Source organism: Phycodurus eques, chromosome 16 (assembly GCF_024500275.1).
Source record: "Phycodurus eques isolate BA_2022a chromosome 16, UOR_Pequ_1.1, whole genome shotgun sequence".
In the NCBI taxonomy this organism is placed as follows: domain Eukaryota; kingdom Metazoa; phylum Chordata; class Actinopteri; order Syngnathiformes; family Syngnathidae; genus Phycodurus; species Phycodurus eques.
The window spans coordinates 3,872,209-3,891,020 of NC_084540.1; the positions used below are offsets into that span (position 1 = coordinate 3,872,209).

The 18,812-nt window shown below is 42.4% G+C and overlaps 2 protein-coding genes across 3 annotated transcripts in view; one reads left to right on the forward strand and one right to left on the reverse strand.

The window, feature by feature from the left end:
• The window catches only part of tecpr1b (tectonin beta-propeller repeat containing 1b), a 29,425-nt gene extending 23,844 nt beyond the window's left edge, over positions 1-5,581 (reverse strand). For both annotated transcript variants that reach the window (XM_061699584.1, XM_061699583.1), the window contains exons 1-6: positions 5,415-5,581; positions 5,208-5,275; positions 3,890-4,122; positions 2,097-2,279; positions 1,142-1,264; positions 944-1,066 (exon numbers count right to left, since the gene is read on the reverse strand). In XM_061699584.1, coding sequence (XP_061555568.1) covers positions 944-1,066; positions 1,142-1,264; positions 2,097-2,279; positions 3,890-4,114 — 654 coding nt within the window. In that variant the 5' untranslated portion in view covers positions 4,115-4,122; positions 5,208-5,275; positions 5,415-5,581. The remainder of the gene's footprint in view (positions 1-943; positions 1,067-1,141; positions 1,265-2,096; positions 2,280-3,889; positions 4,123-5,207; positions 5,276-5,414) is intronic.
• Positions 5,582-10,887: 5,306 nt separating this feature from the next.
• bri3 (brain protein I3) lies at positions 10,888-18,097 on the forward strand. Its single transcript, XM_061699585.1, has 3 exons — positions 10,888-11,138; positions 13,686-13,794; positions 16,364-18,097. The coding sequence occupies exons 1-3, from the start codon at positions 10,979-10,981 to the stop codon at positions 16,494-16,496; spliced, it is 402 nt and encodes a 133-aa protein (XP_061555569.1). The 5' UTR covers positions 10,888-10,978; the 3' UTR covers positions 16,497-18,097.
• The last annotated feature ends 715 nt before the right edge of the window (positions 18,098-18,812 follow it).

The following is an 18,812-nucleotide window of genomic DNA, read 5'->3' on the forward strand; positions in this document are numbered from 1 at the left end:
TGAGGAAGCATATGAATTAAATATACTGGAATTATATTAGGTTGTAAGAGTCAACCAGCACAAAACTCCATGTGCAGTACTTTCTTGCTGCCCCCTTGTGACCAAAACATCAAAGTTAATTGCATTTGCGGCCTGTGGTGCCTATTTGTAGGGTTTTATCTAATTTGACAATTAACTTCTATTACATTGATCCTTTGTGGAAGACTATTAAACGAGACTAGGAGTTGTTAAACTGGGGTCCACAATCAGGAGCTTGAGGTCCGCAAAATATGCGAAAAAAGGGTGTCCTCTCATTTGAAGTAGTACAATCCTACATATGGGGACTGGCATGCCAGTAAAACAAATATAATAAATCAATTATGGCGACCTATGGTGAGGACATCTGCCTCACAGTTCTGGGGACCGGGGTTCAAATCCCGGCCCCGCCTGTGTGGAGTTTGCATGTTCTCCCCGTGCCTGGGTGGCTTTTCTCCGGGTCCCAGAGGGCTCCTCCCACATCCCAAAAACATGCGCGGTAGGTTGATTGAAGACTATAAATTGCCCGTAGGTGTGAACGTGAGTGCAAATGGTTGTTTTTACTCTTCTTAAAAAAGATGATTCACTTATTTGATAATCCTCCAGATTCAAATTCTAACTTTTTAGTTGATAAAAACATGCATAGTAGATTAATTGGCAACTCTAAATTTCCCGTAGGTATGAATGTGAGTGCGAATGGTTGTTTGCTTATATGTGCCCCGCGAGGGGCTGGCGACCAGTTCAGGGTGTACACCACCTCTCGCCCAAAGATAGCTGGGATAGGCTCCAGCACACCCGCGACCCTCGTGAGGATAAGCAGTACAGAAAAATGGATGGATGGATGGATGAAATAAGGTTTGTCTATTCATTCCTGTTAGCTCCCAATAAAAAAAAAAAAAAAACAACAACATTTTGCAACCTGACTGACCTGCCCTTGTTGGGACACAGCCCAAAGGTAAGGATACCTCCCAGACTCATCACTCATCTCCCAGCCACCGCAACTAAGGTCACACAGAGGTAGTGGGGGCTTCCTCGGATGGTCCAAGGGGATCTGCAGGCAGTATTTTCTATCAAATTGTGGTGCTGGAACGTACAGACTGGATTAAAAACAAAGGCGAGTCCAAACCTTTGCCCAGGTGCCTTGTGCTGTATATCTTCTGTAGCGGATCCAGCGCCGACGACGCACACAGGAGTTCCACTTCTTGTCAGGGGAGAAGTTAGCAGGGAAGTCAACGGCATAGTCCCAACCCTGCAGGGAAGCGTGCATAAAAAGTGTTGGCCCACGTGCTGATTTCGGATTGTATCATACATGAATTGTTAACAGAGTGCCTACTGTACTGACTGTGATTCGAGATATGATATTTGAAATATATATGGTAGGTTAATTGAAGACTCTAAATTGCCCGTAGGTGTGAATATTCATGGGAATGGTTGTTTGTTTATATGTGCCCTGTGATTGGCTGGCCGACCCGACCTCGGATAAGCGGTAGAAAATGGATGGATGGATGGATGATAAATAAAAGTAGCGAGCGACATTTAGATCATTGTAACAGAGTAAAAGTAACGTTATCTCTTAACAACAGCAGGGGAAGTGTTTTTTCTGGTCTCGTCAACTCCTGTGACTTATCGAAAGCAGGTCCCGAGAGCACAGGTGGAACCTCGGGCCAATGCTCTAGCATATATTAGTCCGCCGGAGTAATATTCACAATTACATCTGTGTGTGGAGGATGGATGTGTGGAATGGATCCAGCTGCCAGCGTTCAAGGAGTACGAAACAGCCTATAACGTCAGCGACGGCAGCAGGGACCGCGACGCCACTCACCCCCAGGAAAAACTAATCGGAACTGCACGATTCACTTAATGGCCTATTTTTAGTTCAAAACAGCGAATTTCGCCGAAAGGCAACTGATTTTCATGTATGTGCATTGTACATAAGTTGAATACAAATTGTACCTAAATGTTGCAAAACAAGCATTTCTAACAGATTCAAGGCAAATGTTTTGCAAATGCGAACTTTTTCATGGCACCAAATGTGACAACGAAGGTAAATGGAGCTTAATTGGGAGCGTGTGTGTTCTCACCCCAGTCTGGCTGGGTTCTCCTCCACAGCTGTGATCCACATACCAGTCCCCCTCCCATTCCCAGCTGCGGGACGGCAACTGAAAGCTGTGGAGCGGTTGAGGATTCATCCCAGTCACGTCGCTCCAGGGCCAGCGGTCGGTAGGCAGCAGCGTATCCGTGAAGCCGTCCACCGGGTTCCACCTCTGAGAAAACACACGCGAGAATTTTCTAATCCACATGAACAACAAACAGGATGAGGTCTATTGGATTAATGTTATATCTTCTTCTTGTCCTTTCAGTTTGCCCCGGTTAGGGGTCGCCACAAAGTATCATCCTTTTCCATCTAAGCCTATCTCCTGCATCCTCCTGCAGGAGAGAATCGCTGGGATCGTGGGTGACGATGATCAATAGATGATGATGATTAATATGTCCTAAAATGGGAATTTTGTCGGTGAAAAAGTAGGTGACAATTGCAAAACTTGTGATGTGGAGGAATTTTTAGAATGTTTGTACGCTTCAAAAAACAGCATGCAGAATTGCACTGTAAAAAATATCCAAAGTCAATTCGGACACAACGCGGGTTCGTATGCTGTAAAAAAACAGCATGCAAAATTGCACTGTAAAGAAATCCGCGAGGTGTAACATATACTGAAAAATAAAACTAAAAATTAATATGAGTCCTTTGTGCGGGTTTTATAAGCATTAGGTAAGTGCGGGGAAAATACACATTTAACACATTTTAATCATGTGCAACCAATGTATATGTTCATCCATCCATCTTCATCGCTTATCCTCACTGGGCTCACGGGCTGCTGGAGCTTATCGCAGCTATCTTCGGGCGGGAGCCGGGGTACACCTTGAAATGGTCACCAGCCAATCGCAAGGGCACATATAAACAAACGACCATTCGCTCTTAAATTCACACCTACAGGTAATTTAGAGTCGCCAATCAACCTATCACGCATGTTCTTGGGATGTGGGAGGAAACCGGAGTGCCCCGGAGAAAACCCACACAGGCACGGGGAGAACATGCAAACTCCACACAGGCGGGGATTTGAACCCCGGTCCCCAGAACTGTGAGGCAGATGTGCTAACCAGTCGACTACCGTGCCGGCTTGTACAAATTAACTAAATTCAAAGGACTTTTTTTTTTTTCCCAGTGTTGCACATTCTGTCTATAGTGTAGGTTATTTGTGAAGCCAGCTCGATTGGAGATAGTTTTCTTGCAGACTCTACACTCATCTCTGAACGACATCGAAATGTGTCCATATTTTATCTTTTCCTCTTGTCACTCATTTTCTTAACGAGACCATTCCTGACCTTATTTTGTGAGTCTACTTGTACTCTTAATTCTCTCATTTCCCTCCATCCTCTCAACTCTTCGTGTGCTGTATGATTGACACCCCCGCACCCCCCCCCTGCAATGACCAATCACGTGCGTGCACGTACGCCTACAGCCTGCACAGTGCCCAGTGAGAGATTTTGGGAGAAACATTTTTTTATATATTGATCATATAACAGCCGTATCTAAGAGCCAGTTTGTTCACAAACAGTGCGACCGCTTACATTTTTTAGGCACACCGATGAAAAATGAGGGCAAATTCGCGCCTAAATTGGTCGCACTCTAGAGCCCTGTAGTGTATTATATCGAATATAGGTTGAAAACCTATATTCAATTTTCTGTTTTAATTGGTCCCAACTTCATTGGAATTGGGATTTGCATTTGTGTATGGAGCCGTCTCTTGCGCCAAGACATTTCTCCACAGGGAGACAAATAAACAGTTGAACATCAATCAGTCAAGTTCATCCCAACCTGGTTTTCATAGGTCTCCTCTTTGTAGCGGATTGGGGTCTCGTGGGGGATCACGTTGAGGTAGACTTGGTGGTCGCAGCCGATGCCCCAGCAGCGACCTTTCCCGGCGGTGACACGCTTGAGCTCCAGAAGCGAGTCATCAGCGCGCACCCAACGTTGGCCGGCGGTGGACACGCTGTACACCCTCCCATACACATCCACGGCCCACAGCAGGGTGGTGGACATGGTGATCCCTAAGCCAAACAGAGAACTCACCCTTAGAAGCTGACTGGTATCGTATGGTATGCCAATGTGGCACCCGAGGCGACATTTTATATGTTCAGTTTGACTTCAAAACACCTGGGGCCTAAAACACCTGGGGCCTCGTGTACAAAGACTTGCGTGGATTTCCTACTAAAACATGGCGTACGCTCAAATCCAGAAAAGGTCGTACGCACAAAAATATGTATGAATCTGTGCGTACGCACGAATCCAAGCACATTTCCTTCGGACATCCCAATCAACGTGGAAATGAGCGCACATGTTGGAGTAGCCGACACCACCCGGTCCACGCCCACATTTAAATATGCAAATCATATTTAAATGAACCCCGCACCCGGGATCCCGCCGATCTCTGCGTGATCAGGAAAAAAAGGACAATGAGAAAGGTAATGAAGAAAAATATTTTTTTCTGAATGCGAAGTTGCTCAATGAAGAGCCATCATGGGTGACACTACTCTTTCAGGTGGTGTGAGCACATGTGGCTGACTCTGATCACCCCACAAGGTTAAAACCGTGTCTTTTTTATAACTCATAACAAATGTGTTCATACAGCAACCTACACTCAGCCCTGTGCGATAAAGGTATCACGCGTAAATGTTGTATGGTATTTGTAATAAATCTTTTGAATTCAAATAGAAGCACATCAGCATATCAAAGAGGATATCAAAAACTTTCCTTTTTGATTACTCAATTTATTATTTTAATACACGGGAGAGGACACGCGGAGAAGAGGGGTAAATTATGTCATTTCAAAAAATTGTAATCATGTTTTCGTGCATGAGGCACCTGGTCGTTACTTTTATTTTGAAAAACCTGACCGGAACGTTGCTTTGTGAACTGATATTAATCCGCTATACGGATACCTGATTCCCAACAGGCCTTAAAGGGCTTTTGTTCGTTTTTTTTTTTTTTTTTTTTTTCATTTATTTACTTGCATATTGCCATTTAACTATTTTTTTAAAAAAAAAACACGTATTAAGACTACGGGGAGCTAAAGTAGACTTCACAAGAATCAAGACAACATTGTTCAGGAGGAGTGCAGTGGTAGGTCGCCTACCTGAATGTTGGTATGCGATCCGCGGTTGTCAAGCCAATTTAGACGTCATGGCATACCTGTGGAAACTTCTGGAAAGTAAAGACGCAGGTTAGCAATAACGGCTGTGGACCCGTTTACCGAAAAGTCGTCCATAAGCTGTTTACATATCGCTTTCAGCTTCAGAACGTTTATTTTTCTTCTTCTTCATTCGAAACCCACAACACCTACTTGGTACAACGCGGAGCTCTGCTATTCCATTAAGTGACGCACTTGGAGTCCCAGACAGTTAAGTCACGCCATCATTTTTCCCACAATGCTGTTTTGAATTGAGAATAACAGTATGCTGGTTTACAACTCACGAAATGGAGGTAGCTGCGCTCCGATTGGTTAAACGACCGCAAATGGGTGGGCCTTGTCGTTTTTCTCATTGGTCCAACCCGGAAGCGCGTGGCATTTGTTGCTGTTTGATTGACTTGCGGTATTTTAATCATTTATGCCCAATGAGTGCTTTTAATTATTGAAGACTAAGGTTGCGTTCTACTCATCATATAACAGCACAGACTGTCTTAAGTTTCCATAATTATTAGCAACGATACTTGATATTTAATACACTATAATACACTTTGAATTTATAAAACGCAGTTTAGCCTGGTGTAACATGGTTTGCTGATCTTAAAACATAAATTCATATACTCATAAATATTAATACAAATAAAAATGTCAAACCTTTGGTTGGGGGGGGGGGCCACATCATTGCGTCACTTTCTCAATGTGTCGTCCAATGAGTGTCGTAATTTCTAAATCAAATTTACGGCGACGTCGTTTTTCAACAGCATTAAATTTTGATCCATACGGATATGTTTTTTTTGACAATTATTTGTTTTAATAATACCCTTGCATGAATCACAATATTGTGTGAATTAGGGCTGCAACTAATGATATTTTAATAATTGATGAATTTGTCGATTACTTTTTCAATGAATTGGCTTTAAAAAAAATAATTCTATCCGTTTATTCAAAAAGAGGACATTATTTAAAAATGACTGTGTATAAAATGCATGAACATAAATTTATTATGATTGAGTCACTGGTTTGGTCCAAAACATTTCAGAAAATTAAAAAAAAATGTTGAACATTGGTTTTCAAAGTAAAAGCACATATTTGCAAATGTCTTATTTTAATTAAACACAAAGATAAATCGGTATGCTTTCAAGGAGGACTACAGAAATTGGAGAATATTTAGTGCTGAGAGGCTTCTGAGCATTTGGACAAATTTAAGTTAAACAACGTCTCTAAAGAATTGATCGATTGTCAAAATAGTTGTCTACTAATTTGATAATGGATTTGTTGTCGATTAAACGATAAATTGTTGCATCTCTCAAGCATGAATAATGAATGACAACAAAGGTGAAGTCTGAGGTGAAAACATTCAGTTTCTATGCATTACTTTCACTGAGACATAATAGTAGAATAATATGAAGTTTGAAATTAAATGACCAATGGTTAACTCCACAAAATGACACATTTAATCAGATTTCATATTTCACTTTTAGGGAAGTTCTTAGTAAATTGATGAAATGCGGTACCCTAACATAATACGAATCTGCTGTATATATTCATGATATAATGCAGGGGAAGGCGAAGTATGGCCCAGGGGCCACGTGCAGCCTGCTCTGTTCTTTAGTCAAATCAAGCTGTCGGAGGAGGCGGGGTCAGGAAAACATCAACAGGATACAACCGTTACCATGGTGACGACAACAACATTAGATTTTGATTGGGCCAATATTTTGTGTTGAAAAAAAAAAAAAAAGAAGCATGTGGTGTCGTCCCTGGGTGCTCCGGAGAGGACAGTTTGGTCTGTCCATTCTTATAGTAATCAAACATGCTAAACTTGTTGCTCGTATATTATTTCAAACTTTAAGGACTTTCGTTGTACCTGGAAAAATATATCGGGCCCGATCTGGGAGATTGTCCACGATAGCAAATCGGGCCAATAACGACCAGATAACTAAGTGTGGAAGGAGGTCAAGCCGGATAGGAGAGCACCTTTCCTTCAAAGGACATACTGTTGTAGCGTATGTTGGTTAAATAAAAACGTAATTAATTTAGTGAATTGTAAAATAAAACTAATCTGTACCGTAAAGGGGAACGATGTCACTTTTTATGTGGATAAAATTTCGGGAAAATGACGGGAAAACATTTTATCAGTCTCGTAATCTGAAGGTTGCTACACTATGAAATTTTGAGTTCTAGATGTTCCGTTTTCTGACTGAGGACCGTGGTCTCAGATTTTGAGGGGCTGATTTTGTTCCCAGCTGCTTCACAATCGGCTGGGAGCTAGTGAGAGCCAGAGATCGCGGCTTGATGAAGCCAGCACAACCACATCATCCCTAAGAGACACGGTTGAATGCCTTCTCCAAGTCCACAAGACACATGTAGACTGGTTGGGCGAACTCCCATGCACCCTCGAGGACCCGGCTGAGGATGTAGCGCTGGTCTACTGTTCCACGGCCAGGACAAAAACCACACTGCTCCTCCTGCATCTGAGATTCGACTTCCCGACAGAACCTCCCCTCCACCACCCCTAAATGGACCTTAGAAGGGAGGCTGAGGAGTGTGATTCCCCTGGAGTTGGAACACACCCTCCAGTCCCCCTTCTTAAAAAGGGGGCCCACCACCCCAGTCTGCCAATCCCTGTCAAAAGCACTGTCCCTGATGTCCACGCGATGTTACAGAGGCGTGTCAACCAGGACAGCCCCACAACATCCAGAGCCTTTAGGAACTCCGGGCGAATCTCATCCACCCCCGGGGCTTTGCCACCAAGGAGCTTTTTAACCAAGGTGGTTTTTAACCAAGGTGGTTAAAAAGCTCCTTGGCTCCTCCCGTTCCATTCTTCCCTCACTCGTGAACAAGACCCCAAGATACTCGAACTCCTCCACTTGGGGCAGGATCTCATCCCCGACCTGGAGAGGGCATGCCACCCTTTTCCGACTGAGGACCATGGTCTCAGATTTGGAGGTGCTGATTCTCATCCCAGCCGCTTCACACTCGGCTGCGAACTGCTCCAGTGAGCGTTGGCGCTCACGGGTTGATGAAGCCAACAGAATCACATCATCAGCAAAAAGCAGATATGCAATACTGAGGCCACCAAACCGGACCCCCTCTACACCTCGGCTGTGCCTAGAAATTCTGTCCATAAAAGTTATGAACAGAATCGGCGACAAAGGGCAGCCTTGGCAGAGTCCAACCCTCACCGGGAACGAGTCCGACTTACTGCCGGATATGTGGACCAAACTCTGACTCCCGTCGTACGGGGACCGAACAGCCCGTATCAGGGGGTTCGGTACCCCATACTCCCGAAGCACCCTCCACAGGACTCCCCGAGGGATACGGTCGAATGCCTTCTTGCCAACCCCTCTCAAGAGGACTGATACCAGAGCCCAAGCTGTGTGTGGAGGCGAGTCCGACTTTATCTCGTCGGAACCTCTCGACCTCACACACCAGCTCGGGCTCCTTCCCTGCCAGAGAGGTGACATTCCACGTCCCTAGAGCCAGCTTCTGTAGCCGGGGATTGGATCGCCAAGGTCCCCGCTTCTCGGCCACCGCCCAGCTCACACTGTACCCGACCCCTATGGCCCCTCCCACAAGTGGTGAGCCCATGGGAAGGGGGACCCACGTTACCTTTTCGGGCTGTGCCCGGCCGAGCCCCATGGGTGCAGGCCCGGCCACCAGGCGCTCATCTTCGAGCCCCACCACCAGGCCTGGCTCCAGTGGGGGGCCCTGGTGACCCGCGTCCGGGCAAGGGAAAACGAAGTCCATTGTTTGTCGTCATCGTGAGGGGTCTTTGAGCCGTGCTTTGTCTGGTCCCTCACCTAGGACCTGTTTGTCATGGGTGACCCTGCCAGGGGCATAAAGCCACAGACAACTTAGCTCCTAGGATCACTGGGACACACAAACCCCTCCACCACGACAAGGTGACGGCTCAAGGAGGGGTGCAGATATATTAAAAAAGAAAAACTGAAATATCACACAGTCATAAGTATTTAGACCCTTTGCTAAGTATTTAGGAGAGGCACCCTTTTGAGCTCATACAGCCATGAGTCTTTTTGGGAATGATCCAACAAGTGTTTCACACCTGGATTTGGGGATCCTCTGTCATTCCTCCTTGCAGATCCTCTCCCTTCTGTCAGGTTAGCTGGACAGCCATTTTCAGGTCTCTCCGGAGATGCTCAATTGGTTTTAAATCAGGGCTCTGGCTGGGCCATTCAAAAACAGTCACAGAGTTGTTCTGTAGCCACTCTTTCGTTATTTTAGCTGTGTGGTTAGGGTCATTGTCTTGTTGGAAGACGAACCTTCGGCCCAGTCTGAGGTCCTGAGCACTCTGGAGAAGGTTTTCGTCCAGGATATCCTCGTACTTGGCCACATTCATCTTTTCTTCGATTGCAAGCAGTCTCGCTGTCCCTGCAGCTGAAAACACCCCCACTGCATGTTGCCGCCACCACCATGCTTCACCATTGGGACTGTATTGGACAGGTGATGAGCAGTGCCTGGTTTTCTCCACAAATACTGCTTAGAATTAAGGCCAAAAGGTTCCATCTTGGTCTCATCAGACCAGACAATCTTATTTATAACCATCTTGGGAGTCCTTCAGGTGTTTTTAGCAAACTCCATGGGGGCTTTCATGTGTCTTGCACTGAGGAGAGGCTTCTGTCGGGCCACTCTGCCATAAAGCCCCGACTGGTGGAGGGTTGCAGTGATGGTTGACTTTCTAGAACTTTCTCCCATTTCCTGACTGCATCTCTTGAGTTCAGCCACAGCGATCTTTTTGATCGTCCCAAACGTCTTCCACTGAAGGATTATGGAGGCCATTGTTCTGTTAGGAACTTTAAGTGCAGCAGAATTTTTTATGTAACCTTGCCACAATTCTGTCTCTGAGCTCTTCAGGCAGTTCCTTTGACCTCATGATTCTCATTTGCTCTGACATGCACTGTGAGCTGTAAAGTCTTATATAGACAGGGGTGTGGCTTTCCTAATCAAGTCCAATCAGTATAACCAAACACAGCTGGACTCCAATGAAGGTGTAGAACCATCTCAAGGATGATCAGAAGAAATGGGACAGCACCCAAGTTAAATATGAGTGTCACAGTAAAGGATCTGAATAATATGTAATATTTCAGTTTTTCTTTTTTAATAAATCTGCAAAAATATTAACAAATACGTTTTTTTTTCTGTCAATATTGAGTGCTTAGGAGACAAATAACTTAAATGATTTTGACAAATGGCTGCAATATAACAAAGAGTGAAAAATTTAAGGGGGTCTGAAAACTTTCCGTGCCCACGGTTAAGTAGGCAACAGGATCGACGTTTGCTTTGCCGTACTGTCTCTTTAAGAAGCCTGTGGGTGCTTGCAGGCGCTCATCACGTGATTCTTCTCTTGTGACAATCTAAGAGGGGGGGAAGCCTGCGTGAGTTCAGTGGAGTTACACGATTGTTGTTCTGCTGTCGGAGGACCAAAGATGGAATCCAGTTAACTCTCAGAACATTCCTGTGCCGACGTGGGTGGTTTAGCCCGGGATTGATGCGTCGTAAGGGACAAAGTTGGCGCATGGACAGCGACGAACTTTCACTTTTGACGCAGCGTCTTTTTGTGTGAACCAGTGCCTTGTCGTTTTTTTTTTTTTTTTTTTTTTTTTGCGTGTTTTATTTTATTATTGTTTGGGGGGGGGGGGGAGGGTGGCTGACGAACGCACCTCTCAAAGTTCTACGTGGCAGACCGGAGAACTTTGGCTGACATGGTGGACAACAAACCCATTCTTCAGGACAGACCGCCCGCCTACAACACCGTTCCCGGGGCTTACGGTTATGGCCCCCCGCCGCAGCAGCAACAACACGGCTACGGGGCCATCCCCGCCGCAGCTCCGCCGCCCTATCACTACCCGGACGCCGGCCATGGTGAGTAACGAGTCAAGTCTTCTCTGTGTTTGTGTGTCGCATAACTAAACTGAGTTAACATTGAGATGAGTCACAGCCCCACACTTCCTTTTTCCTTTCAACCGAACTGCTCTGTTTTGCTTTCACCCAAAAAGTGATATGTGCTAAAAACTATAGTGGACATCAAATTTATGCCTTCTAAGACCATATATAATCCGCCAAGCACACGTCTTTACGTTAAATTGATATATACTAGTTTATGTGGCAATGAAAGGTCATATTTGAGCGGAAGTAGGATATTTTTTATTTATTTATTTTTTAATATATATATATATATATATATATATATATATATATATATATATTTTAATGTCGGAAGTTTTATTCGTAACCCGGATGTAGGGTTTCGACATTAAAAAAAAAAAAAAAAAATGACGGCTTTTTTCGGGATCTTTTACTCATTCCCTAACGTTCGCATCAGTATATGTGCATTTATATATTGTGAACTCTGTAGTTAACTCGTCAGTCAAAGAGAGAAGTTTTGGAACACTCCGCACAGTTGATTACGTAATTGGTGACGCCGCAACGTACCAGACGTGGTGGACCTGGCGGGCTATTTAACAAACAAATAACAATAAAATTTGATTGTTTTGAGTTCGGTGTATTTTGCATTAGTACCATGTCCATCCGTTAAGATCAGTGTATTTTACATAAGTACCATGTTCATCCGTGTTGTGGTTAGACTTAACACCGATTTGATCGGCCTGATCGGTATCGGCCGATGGTTAGCATTTTATGCTGATCGGCTTTAATGTCATAATTCACTGATGATCGGCTCCGCAAAAGACATTTACTCCGCTTCGCTGTGTGCACGGTATATTTGAATCCAAAAGCTAGTTTATTTTTAGCCTCGTCACGTGTCTTTTGACGTAGTAGTGTAAATATCTGACGGCCAAAGAAGTTACTTAAAAAAAAGAAAAAACAAAGGCGGTGTGGGACAGTCAAGACGTAAATCAGACAACAAGACACATTTGCTCTTTCACAATTGCACTGTCAGACTACTGCAATAAAATCTTGTGTTCCGCGTCCCGTTTTTTTTACGATCATTGGGCTTTATCTTGTCAACTCAAATGCGCCCGGATACACTCGTTACCGTGGCGACGGCAACAAGAGTGGAGCGAGTCGACGGTATTACAAAATGGGGGAAAACGTGTGTTGGTGGTCACCGGTGCTCAGGAGAGGAGAGGACGTTCGTTTAAGGCTTGCTTGAGGTATGTTCACGGACTTTTAATACGATACGGCTCGCAAGCAGGCAACAAAACGTTATGTAGCCTAGCAAGCTCGCGGTACCACAAACGGTTGGACGTAAACATGCCGCCGTTCTGTCGAATCATGCTCGAAAGTTTCGGTGTGGGTGAAGTCATTTAATTAAAAATAATTTAATTCCAGTAAGTTAGCACCCATTATTTCTGTCATGTTGTGATGTTGGTTTAACCTGACTGATTAGAATACACAATCGGACAAGAGCAGTGATTTCCAACCTTTATGGAGCCAAGGAACATATTTTACAATTGAAAAATCTCATGGCACACCAACAAAAAAAAAAAAAAAAAAGGTCACAAAAAGTGGATGCATTAATTACTGTATTTGCTTCCTGCCATCTAATATGCCTCACTGGCATAAATAGAGGAACAAAGATAAATTATTGATTGTAAATATAACTCTTTGAGCAATTAAGTACACAAGTATATACAGTAAATGAACAGGTCATTTAAATAGACAGTTTCCTCCATCTTGTGATCGGTTATCGTTTTTTTTTTAAACTCGCTGATCGGTCCCAAATATCCTGATCGTGTAAAGCCTAGTTGTGGTGTGTTGCTTTTTCTGTTAACAGTGCAATCAATAGGATATATTCAGAGACACAAATAAGAGGTGGCTGACTGTATAATTTAATAATAACATTTATTAATAATGTATAGTTATAGTTAAAGCACCAATGACCTCTAGGGGGTACTTCAGTTGTGCACCGAATGCAAATAATGTTTGTCTGAGACGCCGCAAAACAGTCCCACACCGACGACGTGTTTTTTCACCGACCAAGATTGAAAAAACTTTATTGGCCGTCAGATAGTTACAGTACTGCGCAGCAAGACACGTGACAAGGCTAAAAAGAAACTAACTTTTGGATTCATACGCGGCGAAGGCGCGATGTTAAATGTCTCGATCGATGACGTCATTGATCGGATCGCCGACTTATGACATGAAAGCCGATCAGCATAAAATGCTAATTATCGGCCGATACCGATAACACCGATCAGATCGGCGTAAAGTCTAATAAAAGTGTATAATGTTTGCTTGAATTGTTGATACATTTATATTGTATTGTCAAGGGAATATTTTAATATTTCATTACAAAGGCCACATTTACGAGCCTTTAATCAGGTTGACCGAGAGAAGTTGCTCTGGGAAAATGTGAAACTTCCTTTTTTTGTTGTTGTTGTTGTTGTTGTCCCCCTCACCCTTTAAAATAAGTTTATTGTGCAATTATGCGCATGTTCCCAACCGCAGGCTATCCCCCACCCCAGATGGGAGCGGCCATGTCCCATCAGCCCTACTCTGGAACCTACACAGTTATCCAACCCTCCGTTGTGGTGGTAGGAGGCTGCCCGGCCTGCAGGTGAATACACAAATCACATCTCAACACACACACAAAACTAATTAAACATTGGTGATGTCGCCACTTTAAAAAACAAAACAAAACAAAAAAACCTCATTTTTTGTGACTTAAGAGAGCAATGGGAGTGTCGTGTGTTCACCGCGATGAAGCCTTTAAGCCTACTTACATCCTTTGCTACTCCAACCACCGTCATCAGTGGTTAATGTAAGGTTGAGCAATGACACTCACATACACACATTTTGCATCTTGTGAGCGGACTTGGCATTCACACTTTTTTTATTTTTTTTTAAATTTTTTTATTTATTTATTTATTTTTTTAAAATACTGCACTTGAGCCAGCATCCTGTCAGTCACATGTTGAGCCACATGGGGTAAAAGGTAAATCGCTAATTCGCTAGCAGAACAGCCAGTGGTTGAATTTGAAGAAGTATTTTTCAGGAAATGATTCTGTAGACGTGCATGTTGGAATATGACATGACAGGATTGCAATATGTGTGTGTCTTATAACACGCTTATTAAGATAAACCTGCAAAATAATTTTGTGTAGATCTTTGAAAGTTATTGTAAGACACTGTAACATTAACACAGCTCCTGTTTCATCAATCATATCAATTTGCCACTTAATAAATAATTAACAAATGTCTTGGAAGCAAACCACAGGGAAGAGTGTTGCCCGATTTGAATGATTAAAAAAAATTGCAAAGTATATAAAATGACGCATCAAAATCATGAAAAATCAAGCAATTCTCTCTCATGTCGAATTAGCGCCGAATAACTGCTGACGCGAATGAAGGTGTTCAAGTCCTTATATAGCTGGAAAGGGGAGACTGATGCCAGATGCCCAAGTGTGTCACTGGGGGCAATTTGAGCTAAGCCACCTAAAAAAATAAAAAAAAATAAAAAAAATAAAATTAAAAAAAAAAAGTGGTGAAAAACAATTTAATGTGATCTCCCCACAATGGAGGACTACGAAGTTCTGTCTTTGCACTTGTCTTCAGCAATTCAAATGCGTATAATATATTTAGAAACAAATACCTGTATTGACTTTACAGGGTCTTGAATGTATTTAAGCACATCTCGTAGACTTCGAGGCGGCATCCGTTGTTGTCGCGGTCATGAGACCGCTTTATATTTTCCACCGTGACGCCGATCAGATGGGTTGTTCCGCTTATATCTTTTATCAGTCATGTCACGGGTGTGAGAATACACAAAAGCTTTGTCGCCGTGATAAACCCTATTATAAGATAGACTTTTGCCCATTAAAAATTGTTTGCCGCTTGAGCATAACATTTAAATGCTCGGTTTTATTGTTGGCATGTTTATTGATTACCCCTGCCAAGCATGAAAAAGGGATAATAGTGTTTTGGGATTGGACTAAATTTCCACTATCAACTGTGAGAGAGATTCATTATCAATGAGTTATTTTTTTTAAGAGGACAGGAGTATGCGTCTCTGAATGTTATGAACTACTGTCCCATCCAACTATCCATTTTCTGTAGACGTTTGGGAAGGGGTGGGATGCACCCTGGACTGGTCGCTGGCCAATCGTACGGTACATATAGACGACAAGCGTTCACATCACACCTATGAGCAATACATCGACAGGCTGAGGGAGGTGAGACTTGAACCATGAGGCAGAAGAAAAAAGGACTGGGACCATTTGTATATTTGTATAGAAACACAAATTGAAACCCGTACAGTCTGTTGTCTCTTTCACATACCCGTGTTGGCGATAATGCTTCAAACAATCTAAAGGCAAGAGAGAAGAAAAAAATAAAATGAAAAGGCATGTAATGAGATACTTCAGTTAAGGTAAAGTATAATAATATGAGCAATGTGGGTCCCCCTTCCCATGGGCTTACCACAGGGACGTCGCATGGACATTTTTACCATCAAATTAGATTTGAGATTTGAAATCAGAAGTCATGGAAAATGGTGACAACCAAATGTAAATAATACTGTTCAATTTGTGTGTTTTTTTTTTAAAAATTGTTTTTATTTTATTTTTTTTTAAATATCTCCAAAAGTGCTGAAAAAATACAATTTTGATATATGTATATTCTAACAGAAAAAAAATAAACATCCATCCATCCATTTTCCATACCACTTATCCTCACTAGGGTCGCTCATGTGTGTACTGGCGCCTATCTCAGCTGATTTCCGGTAAGAGGCGGGGTTACACCCTGAATTGGTCGCCAGCCAGTCACAGGGTACATATAGACAAACAACCATTCACCCACTCATTCAAACCTACGGGCAATTTAGGCTTCCATTAACCTACTGTGCATGTTTTTGGTATGTGGGAGGAAAGCGGAAACCCCACACAGGCACGGGAGAACATGTGAACTCCTGGATTTGAACCTGTGACCTTAGATCTGTGAGGCAGATGTACTAGCCAGTCTCCCACCGTGCTGCTGAAGAGCATCCATTTAGCAAGAAACATGAAGTAGACACACTTATTTGCATTTGCGGGCCCCCCAACAATGATGCGGATAAAATCGCTAAGTGCTTGTACAACTACTGGGAACTTAATAAGCGATTTTTCTTTCTTGCCCACTTGGTTTCTCAGAGTTGGCGTTCTGGAGGACGACTTCACCTGCCTGGGAATCCTGTGTGCTATCTTCTTCTTCCCACTGGGCATCCTCTTCTGCTTTGCCCTGCGGCAGAGGAGATGTCCCAACTGTGGGGCCACATTTGGATAGACCAAGCAAACAAAAGCGTACAACACACACACACACACGATGCACAAAAAGATTGGGATATTGGGCTTTGAGGTGTAATTTCAGGATGAACCTAAATTACACTGTAACCTTAACAGGTGAATTAAATGTGACCGTCTGGAAACTTTCGCCTTTTTCGACTTTCGGCAACTTGCTGCTCTGATACAAGGTGCTGAACTGCAAAATTTGCAACAGGTTTTTGATCCATGAAAATTTCCAATCACTTGAATGCCTTTCTGTGACTCTTTCAGTCTCTCTTGCAACCTGCTGATGACACACGGTGGTGACACTGCACTTTGTAGCCACTTCCTCTGAGAACATCCTGTTTGAAATAATGTTCATCAATTGTTTCTGACTTGCTCCCACCTCTGGTAAAATATTAGGCAACATGAGACCAGAAGATGTTGGTGATTGAATTTTGCAACAATAATGCAAGGTGAAGGAAAACAAAATGTCAACACTTGGATAAGACCGTCCTGTCTGTAATCGAAGTGTCTTTAAAATAAAAAAATTAAAATAAAAAGTGTTCTGATACATGTTCATCACAGAAAATGAGGCAAAGCTAAGGACTCAGTGTAAAAAATATATATCTTTGTATTCTTTTTCTTTTCATAAAACATTTAAACGGGTCCCACAGGCCCAAATGCCATACGAGCTTTTAAATACCAATTATAAGTGAACTAGGAAATGTATCGTCCGTTCATGTATTTGTCCATTCATGGATTATTTTGCTGTCCAGCTCCTTGGTGGATAACAGCAAAAAGTATTGAAACAAACATTTGGACGTGTGGTCAAAAGGTTACAGAAGGTCAATTTAAGTTCACCTGTAAAGGTTACAGTTCATCTGGAAATTTCACACAAAGCCCAGTATCCTGAACATTTTATGAGTAGTGTATACAACCACAATCCAAGTATTTTTATGCCTTCCTTCCTCATCACATACTGCTGTCGCTGACATGAAAGATGCTTAAAATGTAGATTCAGATGATTATATTTGAGGCAGGATTTATTATTATTATTTTTTTTTCATCAATTATGACCTGGAGCGATACTTTTTTTTTTTGTCAATTTGAATTGACGTGGCTCAGTGCTGCTGGCCAATCCCATATTTTTGGATGGACAACCAAGACGTTAAGGATGTAAATAAAATGGACAGCTGCCTGCAGCGTATTTTGTTGTGTATTCATCTCTGGAGGCCATATTTGCACTGATTGTTTATGATTCTGCTCGCTTCCCTGACCCCTTTCAGCGTCTTCTCCAGGGCCATAAGCACCGACCTCAGGTACTTTCTCACCCATCACTGTTGGAAGAGTGGACTCGTATCATGTTGAGAGCGTGGAAATGATTCAAAGAAGTGGATGGTTTTGTCTTGGTGGCCTATTCCTATTCCTCTTCCTCAGAACAATCAAAAACATGTCATTGTCTTCCAGCAACGTTGACATAAAAAATACAAAAAAGTGTTGTGGCAGACAACTTTTTTTTGCTTTTGTAAGCAAACACTACGCACGCATGTTCCCATGATTAAGGTTCTTACTTTTTATATACTCTATACTAGTTTGTGGTATTAAAAAAATGTTACCCAAGTTGTTGCCTGATTATTGTTTTCATTACACCTTTCCCAATGAAAACCTTTAACTGTAATTACACTATAATTTTTGTGTATTAATAGCTCTGCAGGGCCAACGTGTGCGTGCGTGTGTGTGTGTGGGGCACCGTAATAAGTTATTTCTTCAGACAAAACTAATTGTAATACAGTTCAGTTTTACACTTTCCACTGCTAGAATTATTTTGTTTCCACAAAGATCTGTTTTTAAGTTTTTTTTTTTTTTTTTTTTTTTTAAATGTCAATGTGAAAAAAAAAGATTATATGATTTTATTTTTATTTGTAAGTGTAAACAGTGCTTTGGGCACAACTTGACAAAACTGGTTCACCTATTAATGGGTTCATAAATTATGATTGTAATAATGTTATAGAGGTCACATACATGGTGCCTTCGGGACTGTTCTTAAAAAAATAATAATAATAATCACTCGTCATGGGACATTGTGATTTCCTTGGAATTTTATAGTTTCCTGCCATGTTACTTTAGATCATGATAATCGTAGTTGAATATAATTCTTATGTGTAACATGAAGGTAATTTAAGCAAATTACACTGTTACACTGGTTGATTTCCAAGTTTTAATTTTAAATCAAGTGATCATGATACTATTCAGTACAGCCATAAATTTTCTGTCATCACTGTTTTATGAAATTTCTAGTGGGAACTATGAAAACAAAGTCACCGGGAGTGAAACC

Excerpts from the sequence above, each read along its gene's own strand:
- bri3 (XM_061699585.1), top strand. The coding sequence starts at position 10,979 with ATGGTGGACAACAAACCCATTCTTCAGGACAGACCGCCCGCCTACAAC. Across the intron at positions 11,139-13,685 it reads CTACCCGGACGCCGGCCATG|GCTATCCCCCACCCCAGATG; the intron begins GTGAGTAACGAG and ends TCCCAACCGCAG. Across the intron at positions 13,795-16,363 it reads GGAGGCTGCCCGGCCTGCAG|AGTTGGCGTTCTGGAGGACG; the intron begins GTGAATACACAA and ends TTGGTTTCTCAG.